Here is an 18,521-nt window from a genome sequence, read left to right as displayed (position 1 = left end):
GTTGTGTTGTGTGTGTGTATTGTACAACAGGAAATTGCATATATTTTCTTATTAATACTGTAATTCTATAGTAGGTCAAGGCTACATTTTCGGAAAGTGTGTAACTACTTGCAGAGGTTTGGACTGAAATCACTGTGTTCCTGTGGTAACTACTAACAGGAGAAAGGAGTTTGTGTTCACTTGCAGTGAATGTTCTGCTAGCTGTTATGAGACTGATGTGCTGCTCTGGTGTTAGGAAACAGATATTACAGCTAGTTTTTAGTTGACTTATTTCCCCTTCCCCTTGGTTTTTGTTTGTTTTGGGTCCTCTAGTGACTGAACATTAAACAACTTACTGGTGCAGCTTATAATCTTTAATTATGTTGAGTGTGTAGTTACACTTAGAAAATTAGCCTTTTAACATTTGTTTGTTCCTGTTTGTTTTCAGGTTATATCTTTGGAAAGGAAGAATTTTGGTAGCATTTCTTTGACGTTAGAATAGGAAGCTGATTTTGGATTGTAGTTACTAACATTATTTCCGGTGAGCTGCCTTGGAGAATTTGGGCTTTGATGAGTAAGCCCAATGAAGACTACTTTTTTCTTCTTGAAATAGTCTCATGTAGGGCTTGAGACATGGTCTTCCAGTATAGCACAGGCTGCTCTGGACTCACTGTGTAACCCAACACTGCCAGTGCTTTGGACTCAACCACCTAAATCCTGGGATTACAGGTTTGTGCTCTGTGCCTGACCTGGTTTGTCATTTTTTTTTTTCTTTCTTTCAGCTTTCAGAATTGGAAGATATATCCATTTTATCTTTCCTGTTTATCCATTTTCTTTGGAGGCAAAACTAGCTGCATGATGACTAAATAGTTAAGGGGTAGGAAGTAGTGTTTTCTTGTTTATTTTATTTTTCTTTTCTCAACATTGTTTCTATTGTTTTTTAAGACATGATCTCATTTCTAGATCGCCTGGAACTCATTATTCATCCTAGATTAAGTTGCTCTGGAAATTGTGGCTATCCTCCTGCCTCTGTTTCCTTAACCCTGGGATTACAGGCATGGTGCCACTAAACTCAGCCTTTGTAACTTTTCTATATGGTACCATTAGCTTATTTGGAATATATGGCAGGTATTAAGTTCACTTCAGTGTTTTAGATTTTGTATATTCAGTCTCCCATTTAATTTTGTTCTCATTTTTTGCAAATTGTTTAGTGTGTGTGTGTGTTTGTGAAAGAGAGAGAGAGAGAGAGAGAGAGAGAGAGAGAGAGAGAGAGAGAGAGAGAGAGAGAGAGAGAGAGAGGGAGAGACTTGTAGTGAACTGAGGTATTGCTTTTGGATAATTTTTGTAGCCTGTCCCAGAATCACTGCCTAACACAGCTCACTGAGTGGTAGTAAAGGGTAGGTACTGATTTAGAAATTACTTGGGAGTTTCAACTGGCAGAGAATTTGAAAGCTATCTAGAGCAGCTGAGGATGCAGTATCATGACCTGAAGCTGCTGTACAGGGAGAGATTGTTTTATTCTGTATCACAAAACGTCCATTCTCTTAGTATCTGCTGAGTTGAGTTTGTTTTGGTTTTTATGATTTTCTTAAACTTACTTTTAAATTAAGTCTTAGAGTTTCTGAGTCATTTGGAGATGGGGAATATATAAAACTTTAAAAATTTTAAAATGTGTCCTCTGGACTTGGGTTGAATAATATGTCACCTTCTTTTAGTTCATTGTAGTCAGAATGAAGATGATGGCAACAAACAGGGTAAATTAGACCAAAGATGTAGTTATTGTCTATACTAGAAATTAGGTTTGTGGGGCTGGAGAGATGGCTCAGCGGTTAAGAACAGTGTTCTCCCAGAGGTCCTGAGTTCAATTCCTGGCAACCACATGGTGGCTCACAACCACCTTGAATAAGATCTGGTGCCCTCTGCTGCTGGCATGCAGTCAGAAGGCTGTATACACAATAAATAAATAAAATATTAAAAAGAAATTAGGTTTGTGAAAGTTAGAGTATTTGGATTTGAGCACAATTAGGGAAGATGATAACAAGGTTTACACCACTCATTATGGGGGGATCTGAATATGAACGTATGTTTCCCTTCATCTTTGGAGTGGGAAGACAATGGTTTGAAGATTCTAATTCTACCTTAGCTGCTACTGTTTTGTTACTCTAGTTAGGCATGTGTGCAAAATGTTATAATGGAGATAACAGCTTCTCTTGCCTTGTTATGAGCTGTTGTAATAATCAGAAGACTAAGGATGTGAAGTAAATTATGTGAAGAGACCATATCTGTAAATATTCTGCTGCTTTTGCAAATATCCATGTAAGCATTTTCTTTCTGGTAAAAAAATAGGGCCTTAGAGGAGGTTTTGCAAGAGCTATTACTGGATTTGATAATATTCCATGGGGGGGGTGGCGAGAACTGGGACTGGATAACAAAATATGCTACATAAAAACTATATTAAGGTGCTGGAGAGATGGCTCAGAGGTTAAGAGCACTGACTGCTCTTCCAGAGGTCCTGAGTTCAATTCCCAGCAACCACATGGTGGCTCACAACCATCTGTAATGAGATGTGGTGCCCTCTTCTGGCCTGCAGGCATACATGGAGGCCGAGTGTTGTATACATAATAAATAAGTAAAATCTTAAAAAAAAACATTAATTTGTAATGGTGATTTAAAGCTTATGAAGTAATCAAAATAGATCTTGATAATTAGGTAGGGATGTTGTGAAAATTAAATGTTAATTTGTTTTTTAAATATAGATATTGAAGCTCAGTGATTAAGGCAGCCACAGAGTGCACCTGTAATCCTAGTACTTCAGAGGAAGAGGAAGATCAGAAACTCAAGGCTAAATAGAATTAATTTGAGGCTATCATAGGTTGCATCAGACCTTATTTCAAAACAAAAAGAAGAAACTAAATGGTTGAGATATCTGAAGATATAATGATAAGAGTGAATTTAGAATTTGATTCTAGATCCTTCACTCATTTTGGTATGCTGCAGTTCTAATTCCAGTCGTGATCCATGGAGATGAGTGGCATGTACTTGGAAGAGCTGGGAGAGCCTAGAGCTGAACTTTAAAGATGGTGAAATTGTATCTTTGTTACTATTGAAGCAGAGATAGAGTAGCACTTAGAGAGCCCGAAGACTTCTAACCAGGACAAATGAACTTTAAAAGATGGTGTCGTAGGAAGGTCTAAATTTAGATACCGTCTCACTTGCCAATTCTAGCCATTCTAAAAGGTGTCTGACAGCAGCTGTGAAATAATAATCTGGTTCCAGTATTCCGGTGTCAAGTTTAAGGAAGGCTCATCTGGAAAAGTAGTATTCCCGCAGTGGTATATCAGTTGAACATAAGATTTATTTGAAGATCCTTTGACAATTTTATACTGGAAGTTAGTTAAATATTGACATTGTAGAATGATGGTAGAAAGGTAGTTAAGTTTTCTTAAAAGGTGGCTAGTTGTCTGTACTAGTGGGGCCATTATGTCTCATGGTACTAGAAATGTATTATCCTTTCAGAAATTCAAATGTCATCCATAGGTAGAATTTATTTAGTTTTTGAAACTATAAACATGGCATCTATTTGGTTACAGATACTTACATGCAAAGGGCACTGCTATTAGTTTTGAGGTCTTTATTATTAACTTTACTGTAGTTGTTACTGTGGTTGGTACACACACGAGCCGAATACAAATCCAGTGAAGACAGATTTACCTTACATAATAAATACCTCTTTAGAAAGTTCTAAGTAAGCGTGGTCTACATAATGAGTTCCAGGATGGCTAGGGCTTCATAGAGGAAACCCTGTCTCAACCCCCCACCTAAGCCCCCACCCCCCAAATTAAGAAAGGCATTTATTTGTTCAGGAAATGAAATTTTTTTTAATGTTGAGTTAGGTGGGTATGGGTCATGGAATCAGAGGAGTTAATGTGGTTATACAGTGTGTGAGGATAGGGATTTTTGCACCAATGTTTAATACCTTTTGTAGAAATTCAAAAGGTTCAAATTTTAACTCATTAGGAAAATACTTTGGCTTTGTTTTATAGTGATTTAACAGTGTGTTAACATTGCTCATGCTTTCCACTTCAGAGCATTAGTTCAAAACTTGTAATAGTCATGTGGATAAGCTATTTGCTGCTTCAAATTTCTAGCTGCTTCTGTTATCTCAGCACTTTGAAAGACCTCTTTTTAACGTAGTTTTACTTTCCTAGTGATCTTGGTGCCTGTTTGCCACAGGCACACTAACACTTAATGAAGGGTACTAAATGGCTGTTGTTGATTTTCACTCATTTAGGGTACATTAAATGTGTAACAAAATTTGAGATTTCAGGGTTTTTATTTATAGAAAAATATAGAGGCTTTGCAAAATCCTGTAGAAAAGATACAGTTCAGAGTCACTTTGCTTGGCAAAGATGGGATGCCACCATACTTCTTACTCTGTGGAGTTGACTTCCATAGTCATGGCCCCCTAGTACTTGCTGTGATGTCTAAGTCTCTTTATTAGGACTCACTCTTCATTACTATTATGTAAAAATAGCAGCTTCCTCCAGACAAACCCCCATCTCTGTGCTAGGAAATTCTAGCAGAACTGCCAGCTGCTCTGTTTGTCTCCCCCCCCTCCACACACTTATAAACTCCTGATTATATTTCCCTACTAATGTATAAACTCACTGAGGTAGGGGTTTTGTTTGTCTACTGTTCTGTATTCCTAAGAAATTATTCAATATAGTGAATATTTGTAGAATAAACAGATTTCTGTTTCTTCTGGGGTTTGCAAAGTTTCTTGAAGGCAGACCATGGATTTTCATTTTCCTAGTTGCACTGGGGACATGGTATTTGTGCTTTCTGGGTAAGGGAAATGGTAAGAGAAGCTAACTAACCTAGTACTCTTTCTGAATAGGCCGAAATTGTCAGATAATGGAATTCCTATGAGTTCTGCCTCTATGGGCTTGGCTGTTAGACAATCTGGGCACAGGTACAGGAAAGAACCTTTGCCGGTTCATTCTTCCTTCTTGGATCTCAAAAGTGGGGAGATGGGCATCACCTCTGAATCCCTACTTATTTATCATATGAAAACATCTACCAAGTACAGTGTTCATATTGTGCAAGACAGGGGATTGATTCCTGAGATTGATTTAACAGAAAAGGATGCCTCTGACATATTAAAATGAAACAGTCTTGCCTTGTTGTGGGTTTTGCTATATCACTCAGGCCAGTTTGCAACTTTCAATAATTCTGTCTCTGCCCCCCAAGTGCTTGTGTTGCAGGTTTGGTTTATCTTCTGATTTTTTAAAGGTGTAAAATATTTTTGGACATAAATGTAAAAATTTTAGTATTTCCAACTCCCAGAAGAACTTATATTGATTTTTCTGAGAAGAAACATATGCATCATTTGCTTGGGACGTGCTAATTAAAAAAAAAAAGTTACTAAAGTGAAATACGCTAGTGGGTTAGGGGGAAAGAACAAATAGGTAGAATAGAAGCAGTGTCTTAGTGTCTTAGGAAGGCTAGGGAAAACCCAAAATACAGCACTCTAGGACAGGGTACCCAGAATGGGTTAGTGGTATATCAACTCCTTAGCTACTTGTGAACTTTCACTAGGTTAAGTGATAACTAGAGTGACATAATTTCTGTCCAAATTGGTTCACTTGTAAGGGAGAATACAGCATAGGGACAAGTAGAAACCAGGACACTTGGTTATTCACATTTTAGAATGTTGTTTTCTCTAAGTTGACCCCATTCCACATCTTCATATGCTTTTAAAATTTTTACAGTACTCTGATCTGTGTTTGCAGAGATTCTCAAACTCTGCTTCCCCTTTATTAGTCTTCTTAGGATTTGGGAGAATTCTTTCAATTTATTTTTTCTACATGCCACCCCTCCACTATTCTGGCTTAGAGCTTTGGTGGGGGCAAGTTAGTACTCATAATGTACTTTTAATGGAATATTTTTATTCTTTGGAAATTTCATGTAATGTATTTGGATTATATTTGCCTTCTTTCCCCTCTAACTCTTCTCAGATTCTCCCCTACCTCTATACCCACCCCCAACTTAATGTCCTCTTTTTTCTTTTAAATAACCAATCGAATCCAGTTTGTGCTGCCCATATATTCCTGGGTGTGAGCATTTCCTGCCAGGGACTGTAGACCAGGAAGTTGGTCTTTGTAAATTTCTGTTTTCATATGGGACTGCTTTTGAGAAACTTGGGAATTAGTATCTCTGTCATGAGATAGAGTTACTAGTGAGATTTTAGAATGTAATAAGCTTTGTAATTTGGCATATAAAATTTGAATTTTATATAGTATTTAAAAAATTTTCTTTCCCATAGGATTGTAATTCTGAAACTTCAGATCTTCAAAGAAGAGAGGAAAACATCCTTTGCTTTGCCATGATTTATTATTATTGTTTGATATCATATCATTTTAATGCTTTTATTTTGGTTTCCTGTTCAATTTAAATAAGTATTTTTAGATCCTTACATTAGATGATGGGTTTTTACTCTTAATGTTTTAATCTTGCATTTCCTGATAAATTGAAAATTGGCATAGAAGTCTTTTGAGGCAGTACTTGCCAAAAATAAGGCTTCTGTGTATTTCTTATTTGAAATTTGTGATGAGGGTGTGTAAGTTTGGAAATCACTGCTTTAAAGCACATATAAAACAGAGCCTTTATTCATGAGCCAGAACTTTTCTGTTCTCTCCGTTGTTTCTCTGATCAGTCTGCCACCCAGTGGTAGAAATGCAGAGTCCACCAGCAGGCAGGGGAGATGGATCAAGAGTGCAGAGAGATGGCTGAGAGGTTTCTCCCAGGGGCCCTGAGTTCACTTCACAGCAACCAAATGGTGACTCACAGCCATCTATAGTGGGCTCTGATGCCCTCTTTGGCACATGCAGATAGATCACTTATATGTAAAATAAATAAATCTTAACAAAAAAAGAGTACTCACATAGTAATCAGAAGCATTTTGATAATGTGAGTACAAGAATTCTTACTTAAGTATATAATCACTGGATACTTAATATTTTGAAAATACATGTTTTTCTATAAAGCATCTTCATAACAGACCTTCTGTTTTGTTGTTAAGATTTTTTTCTGTATTTATGATAGGTTAGTAGGTGAAGAGACCAATAAAATAATAGTGGATAATCTTAAGAGATAGTAAGTTAAACTGTTTTGAAGAAAGTGTTTTTATTTCAATTTTAAAATTTAAGGCAATTACACAATGACTCTCCATTAACTAAAATAATTTATTTTACACTTTTAAGTTGACTTGGCTTATGCTCCACTGTGATTGGCTAGCTATTAGAATATAATATCTCAGAGGTGGCTTTGTGCACCTGTCTCTGTCTGGATACTTCTTTAAGTGTTCCTGTTTGAGTTCTGTTTTGCTCTGCTCCAGATGAGAGCGATCTCTTCGTTCTCAACAAATACACACCTTTGTGGAAACATTTCCTGTGTCGTAGCACTGAGTATTAAGGTGTTTTATCCTGTGTCACTAGTGACAGAATAGGTAGTGGAGTACTAACAACATGACAAAAATGATTGCTAAATTGCTAACACAGTTGTTTCAAATTATCACTGCACCGGACCTTAGACAACTTAAACAGAGTATTGCTGCTTTCTGCACACATTTTCTATGTTGTACTTCACTTCTTATTTGAGTTTTTGGAGATTGAATCCAGAACCTCATTTGTACAAGGCAAGCAAGCACTCTGAACCCTTCTCATATATTGAATTTTCTTCAGAGCATGTTATGTTTGATGCTGGCCGCACAATGAGGAAGACATAGTACTACTTCTGCTAAGCTCAGTTTAGACAAGAAACTCAAACACACTTCAGTAGTTGTCATGTGGAATTACATTGTGATATATACAGAAAGTAAGGAAAGACATATCCCCACCTTCAGTAACCTCTTGTTCCTGGGTTCTGTGTGAGCCCCATATATACCGATAACAGTGGACATAATGCAAGACTATTTATCTTTATCCTCTAAAACCTCATTTTTAAGAGAGCAATTATATGTTCTTGACTTATTTTCTGTACCTGTATTTAGCTTTTTATATTCTTTTTTTAAAGTTTTCTTTAATTTGCCTTTATTATATCCTGGAAGCTAAAACTTGCACTGACGGAGTTATTTCTAATTAATGTGTTCTTTTAAAAAATAACTTTGCTTGAAATAACAAATGGAAGCTGGGTGGTGTTAATGTACACCTTAATCCCAGTATTTGGGAGGCAGAAGCAGACAGAGCTCTGTGAATTCAAGCTCTATGGAGTGAGTTCCAGGGCTACCAGGATTACACAGAGAAAACCCTGTCTCAAAAAAAAAAAAAAAAAAAAAAAAAGGAAAGAAAGACAAGAGCAACAAACCACCACCACCACCAACAAAACCAAACAGAAGCAGAATTTGCAGAGGTTTCACTTTATTTTTCTATTTAAAAAAGTTTGGGGAGAAAGGTTACTTCTGTCTTTTTTTGAGACAGAGTTTCTCTGTATTGTTTTGGAGGCTGTCCTGGAACTCGCTCTGTAGACCAGGCTGGTCTCGAACTCACAGAGATCCACCTGCCTCTGCCTCCCAAGTGCTGGGATTAAAGGCGTGTGGCACCAGCACCCGTCTGAAAGGTTATTTCTGTATAGCAGTTATAACAATTAAGATGATAGAACAGTTTTATTAATTAGCAGGATAAATATACTGTCTGCTAAACAATTGTAGAATTACCTCTTCTTAGTCTGTCCATTTTAAGAAAACAGGAACAGAAATAGCATACCTACTTTGTGCTAATAGACTGGTGTTTTGCCTGCAATTAGGATTTGGTTTTTTTTCTAAGATAGTACCGCCTTAGTTTAATTGTGGGATCTAGACATTACTTAGGGCTGCCATTGGGAAAATTGAATTAACTTCAAAATACTGACCTAGTTGTTGAATAGTGTCCTTTAAATTCTGTGCTGTTTGTTTGAGACTGGGTCTGTCTATGTAGCCTTGGCTGTCTTGTAACTTGCTATAGACAAGACTGGCCTTGAATTCACTGAGGTGCACCTGCCTCTGCCTTCTTTTATGTGCTAGGATTAACCTTATCACAATTCTAAGCTCTTAAACAATGAAAATCTTAGTTTTTTCTACTTTGCCTCACATGCTGTTCCTGTCAAGGTTGTCCTTTTCTGCCTTTGGACATAAGTTTCAAAGGGTCTTACATAAGTCTTACATTACTGTATGTGTGTGTGAGACATGAGAAGTATTTGTTATGATACCAGAAATCACACAGGTACTGGAATCACTCTTTTATATGTTAGCCTTGACTTTCTGTGTCATCGCTGTGTTGGGCTGTGATCCCAACATGGCTGCATATCAGACATTCTAAATATCAGATATTTATACTACAATTCACAACATTAGCAAAATTACAGTTATGAAATAGCAACAAAATAATTTTGTGGTTGAGGATCACTACATGTTTTAGCATTTTTCCTATATGATAAAATGTTCTGCCCCCCCTTTTTGATTTTTGTTCCCCCCCCCCCCAGGGTTTCTTTGTGTAGCCCTGCCTGTCCTGGAACTCTCTCTGTAGACCAGGCTGGCCTTGAAGTCAGAGATCTGCCTGCCTCTGCCTCCCAAATGCTGGGATTAAAGGTGTGTGACTGATGTTTTGTTATTTTTATATCAAAATCACAGAAGCTGTTTCTTATCCCAAGTTATTATTCTTGGTGAGCATTGTTCTATTTATGTGTACTACCACCCATAAAAAGTTCCAAAGATTGGGGATGTAAAGTGGCATTTAATTGACCACTTAATTTTCCTTCTAGCAACAGACAAAACCCCGAATGAACAAAGAGGTTGTTTTAAACTTAACTTTTCTCAAAGTGATAGTAACATTTGCTTAATGACTATTCTGTTTCACTCTAAAAAAAATATGATTTGTGTTTAGCCAAGGTTCATGTGTTTGTAAAATGTGATTTGTTAGCCAGAGTTATTTTGATACTGTCCACTGACTGGCTATTTTTACATGGGAATTCAACATGTTTGCATTTTGATTTTGAATGCTATTGACTGAGCTGCCCGACTTACTGTAGATGTGAATACTAAGTGTCTTTGCTTAAGTTTCTGAAGTTGTTGAAGATGATGTAAGGAAGTCTACTTAGGCTGGTGGCCTGGGCTAGGAATTTGGTTATAAGATGAATTGGTAACTGTTCAACTTTTTTTGTACTTTCTGAAAACTACTGTTTTGTGTTTATACTATTTTTCTTATTTTTGTGGTTAAGTAGTTATAAATTAGGATTTGCTTTAAATTGGGTAGTTACTGCTAGGCATGATGATACACACTGGTAATTGTAATCATAGTCCTTGGGATGCTGAGGCAGGCAGATTGAGTTTAAGGTTCTCTTCGCTACATAGTGTGTCCCTGTCTCTTAAAGCACTTGGGCATCCTTTCTGTAAATTTTTAAATGTCCTTAGCCTTTACAATGATTTAGCTCTAGATATAAATCTGTCACAATGTGAGATTCTGTGACCTCTGTACTTTTTAGAAAGAGCCTGAGCTACATAAATAGAACTAGTGTCTGCTTTCTCAGATGCTAATTCTAGTTACAAAGTTGGAATGTATTAATAATAAAAGCAAGAACATTTTGGTTGGTAGTTGATGATTCCATCAACGTTCTGTGAGAATAGTGGTTACTCACTTTCAAATTATAAATGGGAGTTTTTCTCATGCTCACCAGTTCCCAAATAACCACTCAGAGGCTTAATATTACTCACAAATACTAGGCCAATGGCTCAGACTTATTATTAGCTAACTCTTACATTTATATTAACCCATAATTTTTTTATCTATTCTTTGTCACGTGGTTCATTGCATGTTACTTCATATTTTACCTGCCTTGCTTCCTCAGCCTGGTGTCACCCAGACTCTGCCCTTCTCTTATATCTCTGCTTGGATTTACTGCCTCACTCTGTCCTGCTTTGCCATAGGCCAAAACAGCTTTATTTATCAACCAATGAGAGCAACACATACAGTGTAAAAAAAGACATCCCACATCAATGGATTTTCTTCATGTCATTAAATTCTAGAAATTCTCATTATTTGAACATACATGCTGTTTTGTTTTGTTGTTTTGAGTGTGGGGTTTGGGAATTGTTAATGAAGTATTGATGAAGGACTTCAGTTTTTATATTCTTGAGGTAAATACTTTAAAACAAATTGTTAGTTTTTGTTGTTAAGAAATATGTCTTCTAGGACTGTGCACGATTGACAAATGTATTTAGTTCCAGTATTTGGGAGACAGATGAAGGTGGATTTCTTGGAGTTGGAGGTCAGCTTGATTTGCATACTAAGTTCCAGATCAGCCAGTAAGATCCTTTCTAAATACACACACATACACATACACAGGGACACACCATCAACAACAAAAAAACCCCACTCATCGAGTTTACAGTGGGACACATAATTGCTATTGGAATTCTCAAAAATGAGAGTTTTGTTAGGAAGTTTGCTTTTGATTAGTTACAGGTGGCAAAAGCATTTTTCTTTCTGAATTGGAAGCATTTTAAGTTGCTATTATGGTGGAAATTTCATACAGAGGAAGAATTTCCTGTATGAAAAGACTGACTGGTGGAATTAAGGAACCGTGGAGAAATATACAGCAGAGTTTATACAGTTTTTCATCTAGCAATATTTGCATAACTTTTGTTTTGCATTTGGTCTGTTCTGGTATATAATCTTATCATGAATTCTTCATTTTTCCTGTTTTGTTGTATTAGAAACTGTGGAGTTAGCCTTCTTTCCATGTGATTGCTTGTGGGCCAAGCAGAGTTCTTAAAGGTTATAGTGAAAAGTTGTTAGATGTCCTTTAACTTGGCATTTGAAAATTAAACTATGGGTTTGGGTTTGTTTTTCAACTTTTTGACAAGGGCAAATTTCTGTAGCCTGTTTGTTTAATATAACTAAGAAACACAATTTTGGGTGGATGGATTCATTCTGCCTCCTTCCTTCATTTTTCTCTCTTATTACCTACCTCTTCCACTTTCTCCCCATTCTCTCTTCCTGTTTGTTTGTTTTGTTTTTTTGAGAAAGGGTCTCATACAACTTAGACTGGCCTTTTAACTTCTCTGTGTAGCCAGCCTTGACCTTGTGGCAGCCCTTCTGCCTGGAGTACCGTGCCCAGCTGGGTGCTTGCTTAAACTGTACATATATATCCAGGATATGCCAGTAATTCATAGTACTTGGAAGACAGGCAGGGAGTTGAAGCCTAGCCTGATTTACATGGGAATGTCCGGTGAGCCTGGGACAAATAGTTAGAAAGTGTACAAATTTATAGCAAGATGAGTGCATTTATTTAAGAAATATGAGTGACCGCTGTATGTGTGATATTGTTTCTGGTCTCTGGGGAAATAATGGAGGGCAAAGTAACTCTGTCCACACAAAAAACTAGATAGTAGTCATAAACAAAGTAAGATGAGTTAAGTAGTAACTCCATGATGGCATGGAGTTACAGAAGTGCCCTTAGTATTTGTTGATATGAATTAATATTCAAAGAAATGTATCTGATAAATGTGACATTTCAGCAAAGATCTATAGGAAGAAAGCGAGAAAGCAAGTTACTTGGGAGAAGGGCATCCCAGTGAGAAGGAACAGCAGTGCAAGGCATTTGAGGTATTTCGAGTTTGTGAAGCATTGCAAAGAAAGACATTGGGATAACTGAAATAAACTTGAAGTGGGAGTATTGGTTGTACTTTGCAGAATAGTTTATCATACTTCTTTGATATTCATACTGGCAACATTTCTCAAACATTGCGGTAACTCCCTTCAGAGTCTCCATGCTGAGATTAAAAGGGTGGGCTTTTTGGATATTTAGATGTGATGACAAAATTTAGATTACTGATGTGTAGAATGTATGTCTCTATTAACAGATGCAGAGAGAAGAGGTAGGAGTCCCACCTTCGTGCAGTTTGATGGCAGGTTTAACTTTGGGAATAGAAAGATGCCCCAAAGGATTGAGGAAAATGGCTTAGTTGTAAAGTGATTGCTGTACAAGTATGAGAATCTGAATTTGTATTCCCAGCACTCATGTAAATAGCTGTACATAGAGGCAGGCACCTTTTACCCTAACACTGGAGAATACAGAGGCAGGAAGACATCAAGGGCTTGCTGGCCAGCCAGTCAAGCTGAAACAGGTAAAGTGACAGACCCTGTCTCCAAAAATGTGGAGAGCAATAGATAAGACACCTGGCATTAATCTCTGGCCTATGTGCACATTGTACTCACTTGCTCACATGTTCACAAAAATATGCACAAGAATATACACATACAGCACCAAACAAAAAATTTGATGATAATTTGAGGCAGTAGTTTACTATATTACAAAACTCAAGTAGTTTTCTCAAGATAGCTTCTGGAAGGATATAGAAGAAATATCTAAGGATAAAAAGCTAAATGGGAGGAAGGAGTGGGGGGGAACACCAGAAGTTTAGTTTCTTAAAACCAAGCATCAGGTCAGACCAGAGTCAAGTGTCATAGCATATATGCTATGACCTCATTATTTGGGAGGCTGATACAGGAGGATGGATCATGAGTAGAACAAGCCTGTCTATATAAGGAAGACCTGGTCTTTAGACAAAGAAATAAATAGTCCTAGGTAGGCTTTGCCAAAGCAGATTGTTTCTGGAATAGAGCAAACATTAGACATTCAGTGCTGTAGAACAGGTGTAAAGTAGTATGAAGGTTCAGAGAAGGCAGATTGGATCCCTTTATTTTTTTAAACTCTCAAGCCAGACAGTACACACCCAAGTTGAATTTACTGTTTTGGTTTTGTTACAGTTGATCTGAGTTGTGAAAGCTTTTGTCATTTAGCTGCCTGTAGGCTTTGTGTATCATTGTGTGGTGTTTTGTTCTTCAAGCAGTATTGGCTTGGGTAATTACTTGAGTTGTTCAGCAAATGTTAAATTAGATCAACTAAAGCAAGCATTTTAAAGAACTGCAAGCAAATAACTATTCTTAATTACATTGTCATTTCTTGCAAGCAGTCAAGGCCAAGTTAGGTCATCTGCATTAATGTTGTCATTTTCAACTAAACTGTGAACAAATTAATCAGTCGTGGGTAGTTATAATAACTTTTATAATAGTTATATCTGACATTTGTACATCATATTTGATACACATTTTAAAGGTAAAACAAGTCATGTCTGACTCTTACCTTTCTATTCTTTAGAATGCATCACATTCTATATTGAATTTGCCACTAAAATTTTAAAGCAGATTGTAGGTAAAAATCTGAGGTCCAGTAAAAATTTTATTTTTTCTCTTTTGGGTAATCAAGCAGTTGTGGGCTAGTTGTGTTTTATAGTAATGCCTTTGCGTTTGAAATCAAATTGGAACTCAGGCCACATGTGGTAGCACATGCTTATCTCAGTACTCAGGCAGGCGAGTTTTCTGTGAGTTGATTCCAGGGCTACATGGAGAGACCCTGCCTCAAAAACAAAACAACAACAACAAAGACAAAAACAAAAGAAAAGGAAATAAGTAAATGGATAGAGAGATCCTGCCTCAAATAAGTAAATAAATAGAATAACATTGGAACTTTAGCAGTATGAATCATTTTTAATTTGGGAACTTGAATCTGTTTTCAGTTTTGTTTGTCAGAACTAGCCAGCTGATGAAAATGGCTATCTGAGTTAACTAATTTCCTTTTCCTGCTAGTATAGACGGTACTGTAAAGTAGACTCTCATATAGGTGGCCAGCCTTCCTGCTCAAACTTCTAGATGTGTGATTTCTTTTGAAAGATTTTTTTAAAAGAAAATGTTAACAGATTCAACTCTAAAGGGATGAATACAGCCAGAATTGTAACTTTGAAAGTTACAGGTAGTAAGGCATCCGTAACTCCTTAGAGTTCCAAAGCAATTAATTTTGAGATGAATAAGGCACTTGATGCTGAATAATAATACCTAAGGGAGCCAGATTAATATTCTGATACTGATCATCTATGTAAAATTAACCAGTACTCTCATCTACTCTCTCTTGAAGAGGTTTTTAAATTAATTACATTTATTTACTGTCATTTAATTATGTTGTTTATGTGTGCAAGTGTACATGCAGAGAGAGAGAGGGAGGGAGGGAGGGAGGGAGGGAGGGAGGGAGGGAGGGAGGGAGGGAGGGAGGGAGGGAGGGAGGGAGAGGAGAGGAGAGAGGATAAAGGAGAAGAGAATGCTCATGGGGGTGTGTGTCCAGCTCCCTCACACCTTTTGGGTCCTGGGTTTTGAACTTGGATCATCAAATCAAACCAGAGAATAAATTAACCTTTTTTTTTAAAATTACAGACTTAATTCAGTGTACAAATGAGATGAATGTGAACATCCCACAGTTGGCAGACAGTTTATTTGAAAGAACTACTAACAGTAGTTGGGTGGTGGTCTTCAAATCACTCATTACAACTCATCATTTGATGGTGTATGGAAATGAGGTAAGAAAAAATATTTTGTTTATTATTGTGTTGGGTGGGAGGTTGAGTTTCAGGGATCAAACTCAAGTCGTCAAGTCATGTTTACATGCTGAGTCCAGGAAAAACATAATTATATAAAAAAAAACTGATAAATATATTGGTGTGGTTACTGATTATTTAACTTGCTTTGCTTATTCATGATAACTCCTGCAGCTGAATGTAGATAAAAAGAGCAAGTCATATGGCCAAAAATAAAAATCTCAACTCCTGGTGAATAAACTAGAAAATAGAACATAGGTCTGAGCACACAGGGCTTTAATAAGGAAATGGAGAAGTACAGATAATTCAGAGTATAAGCAGCACTGGTCTTTCCAGTCTTCATTTATAAACTATATGTCTATATCTGCTTGATGATGATTATGATTATTACCCATTGAGTTGCTGTCTGACTGCATATGGTTGTCTTTGGAAATACTTTGCTTAGTGTAGAGGATTATACTATTAACTGCTAAAGTGACATTTTGCTGAGATACTAATAAAGAATGTCTTCATCATAGAGAGGGGTTCCTGGTGCCTTTGCTGCTCAGGAGGGTAAACCAGTATGACCTACATAGAGGCCTTGATGGATGTTCTGTGTGGAAAAAGTCGTTCTGTTTTCCATGATAGCCTATTCAGTCACTGTTTGGTTCTTAACCTTGTATGGGTTTCTCAGCTGCTCTACTTACTTGTGACATTATGTTTAATAAAGCTGTTGTGGAATGAATGAAGCTAGATAAATCTGTATTGGTGAATAATTTGGAAGAAAAGATGCATCATAAGATAGTTCTGTAGTGGATGAGAAAGGCTTTCTTGTCCTGTTAGATTTCTGAACACCATGGTTTTTTGAACTCTGTCATTTTACTTACTATCTTAGGCTTTTCAGTCACTCCTCTTCTCTGACAAATACCAATGCAGCATTACTAAAATCCAGAATTAAAGAGGAATTTTCCTGCAGCTATATCATTCCAACAAATCTTAACTCCTGGCACATTTCTTTATTCACTTCTGGTTCTTGTCTGAAAGTTTTTTTTTTTTTTTTTTGGTAGTACCATTTTGTAGCAATAATCATACTTTTGATACAAAAGTGTATTTGCTTATGTGTTCTGCTTATTATTAAGTATCACCATGTTTTGTATTATCATTGTCAAATAGTGTCATTCCAGTTTTCTTCTTTTTTAATAATTTCTTTTTATTTTATGTGCATTGATGACTTACCTACATGTGTCTGTGTGAGGGTGACAGGTGCTCTAGAACTGGAGTTAAACAGTTACAAGCTGCCATTGGGTACTGGAAATTGAACCTGAATCCTCAGGAATAGCAGTCAGTGCTCTAAACCACTGAGCCATCTTCCAGCCACTTACCCCCTTTGTTGTTTTTTTCAAACAGAGTTTCTCTGTGTAACAGCTCTGACTGTCCTGAAACTCTATTTGTACACCAGGCTGGCCTCTGCCTCCTGAGTGCTGGGATTAAAGGCATGTGCCACCACCACCTGTAAAATGGTAGTCGTCCCCCCCCCAGTTTTCTTAACTAATATGCATACTGGGAATTGAGCTTTCAGATTATTCATATTATAGCACCATATTGAGATTTGTTTGTAGTTTTAAAAAATAGCTTCTGCAAGTGCTGCCTAAAATGTTTACTAGTCAGAGATACAGCAACTGTTAAGGATATGTGTTAGCCAGTTGCTTCTAAACTCATTCCAGCCAGTTCATAGATCTGGTTGAAATGTTTGGGTATGCTAGCTTAAATGTAACTCAAAACAGTTTGGCCTCAACTACAATAATAGTTTCTGCTTAACACAAGTGTGTTTGCTCAAGGGTATTCATTCTGAAGACTTTCATGAGCCACAAATACAGCCAACTATATATAATACCAGACAAAGAGGCAAAGTATCAGTGTTAGTTTTCAGATGTTGAAATGAGGCAGTAGTACGGCATACCAGTGTTGGTAAAGGAAAATAGAAAGTGATTGCTATTTCTAACAGTTGGCCAACAGATAGGAGAAAGCATTTCATTTTTGTACATAAACTCCTGTCCCCCCCCCCCCCTTGCTCAGGGTCTTTCTTTTCTCTCAACTCAGGTTTATCTACTGGCAACTCTGTAGCCTGTGAGAAGGTGTACACAGGGTTTCTTTGTGCTGTGGAAATGGGAATACCATAGAAGGGTAGCTCTTAACAGGGAAGGAAATAAAGTTTCACCCTCAGAGAACATTTGTTTACAAATAGAAGAGATCTACTTTTTTTTTTTTTTTTTTTTTTGGTTTGTCGAGACAGGGTTTCTCTGTGGCTTTGGAGGCTGTCCTGGAACTAGCTCTTGTAGACCAGGCTGGCCTCGAACTCACAGAGATCTGCCTGCCTCTGCCTCCCAAGTGCTAGGATTAAAGGCGTGCGCCACCAACGCCTGGCGAAGAGATCTACTATTAACCTGGTAGGTAGTGGTCATGGCTGTTCCTTATAATAGATAGGATAGAAACAAGGAATGATCTGTCCCTATTGCCATTAGTGTTAAAGTAGAGAAACCTCGACACAGAAAAAATCTCTAAAGATTGATTCTGTATTGTAGGGTTTTGACATGGGGTAGCTAGGAACTCCTATCCTCTTTTCCACATAATAACCATATGGCTTAAACAAGTCATTTCTGTCTGCTTTATATATCTTGTCAATTTTATGATAATACCATGATGAATAAGTAGAATTAACCAAGGCTTCTTAAACTTTTCTACTCATGACTCCCTTTTGCCCAGGAGAGTTTTATGTGTCTTGGCTATATGGTTATGAGAAATGTATGTACAGGGTCTGATGGAATGGCCTAGTGGGTTAAGACACTTGCTACCTTACTTGGCATCCTGAGTTGTATACCCATATCTCACATTTTAGGAGGAGAGGATGACTACACAGAGTTGGCTTCTTACCCCTACAAGTGGGCTGTGGTATGAGTGCATACGTACACACATACAAAATATAAAAAATGTAAAAACAGAAATTAGGTATACATATCCTATTTATTGATAATAAATTATAAAGAAATGTGAAAGAACTTTATTAATTATTAAAATGAACAAGTTTGTGTGTTAATGGGGGTAA

At 37.1% G+C, this 18,521-nt stretch overlaps 1 protein-coding gene across 13 annotated transcripts in view; it reads left to right on the top strand.

Moving 5' to 3' along the window:
* The window catches only part of Picalm (phosphatidylinositol binding clathrin assembly protein), an 83,065-nt gene that overhangs the window by 15,546 nt on the left and 48,998 nt on the right, over positions 1 to 18,521 (top strand). For all 13 annotated transcript variants that reach the window (XR_005869744.1, XM_040728723.1, XM_040728714.1 and 10 more), the window contains exon 2: positions 15,279 to 15,421. Coding sequence is in view for 12 of the 13 variants with exons in the window: in XM_040728723.1 (XP_040584657.1) it covers positions 15,279 to 15,421 (143 nt within the window). In the remaining variant the exon portion in view is untranslated. The remainder of the gene's footprint in view (positions 1 to 15,278; positions 15,422 to 18,521) is intronic.

Source organism: Mesocricetus auratus, unplaced genomic scaffold (genome assembly GCF_017639785.1).
Source record: "Mesocricetus auratus isolate SY011 unplaced genomic scaffold, BCM_Maur_2.0 Super-Scaffold_4256, whole genome shotgun sequence".
Taxonomy (NCBI): Eukaryota; Metazoa; Chordata; class Mammalia; order Rodentia; family Cricetidae; genus Mesocricetus; species Mesocricetus auratus.
This window is presented reverse-complemented; position numbering and strand designations above follow the sequence as displayed.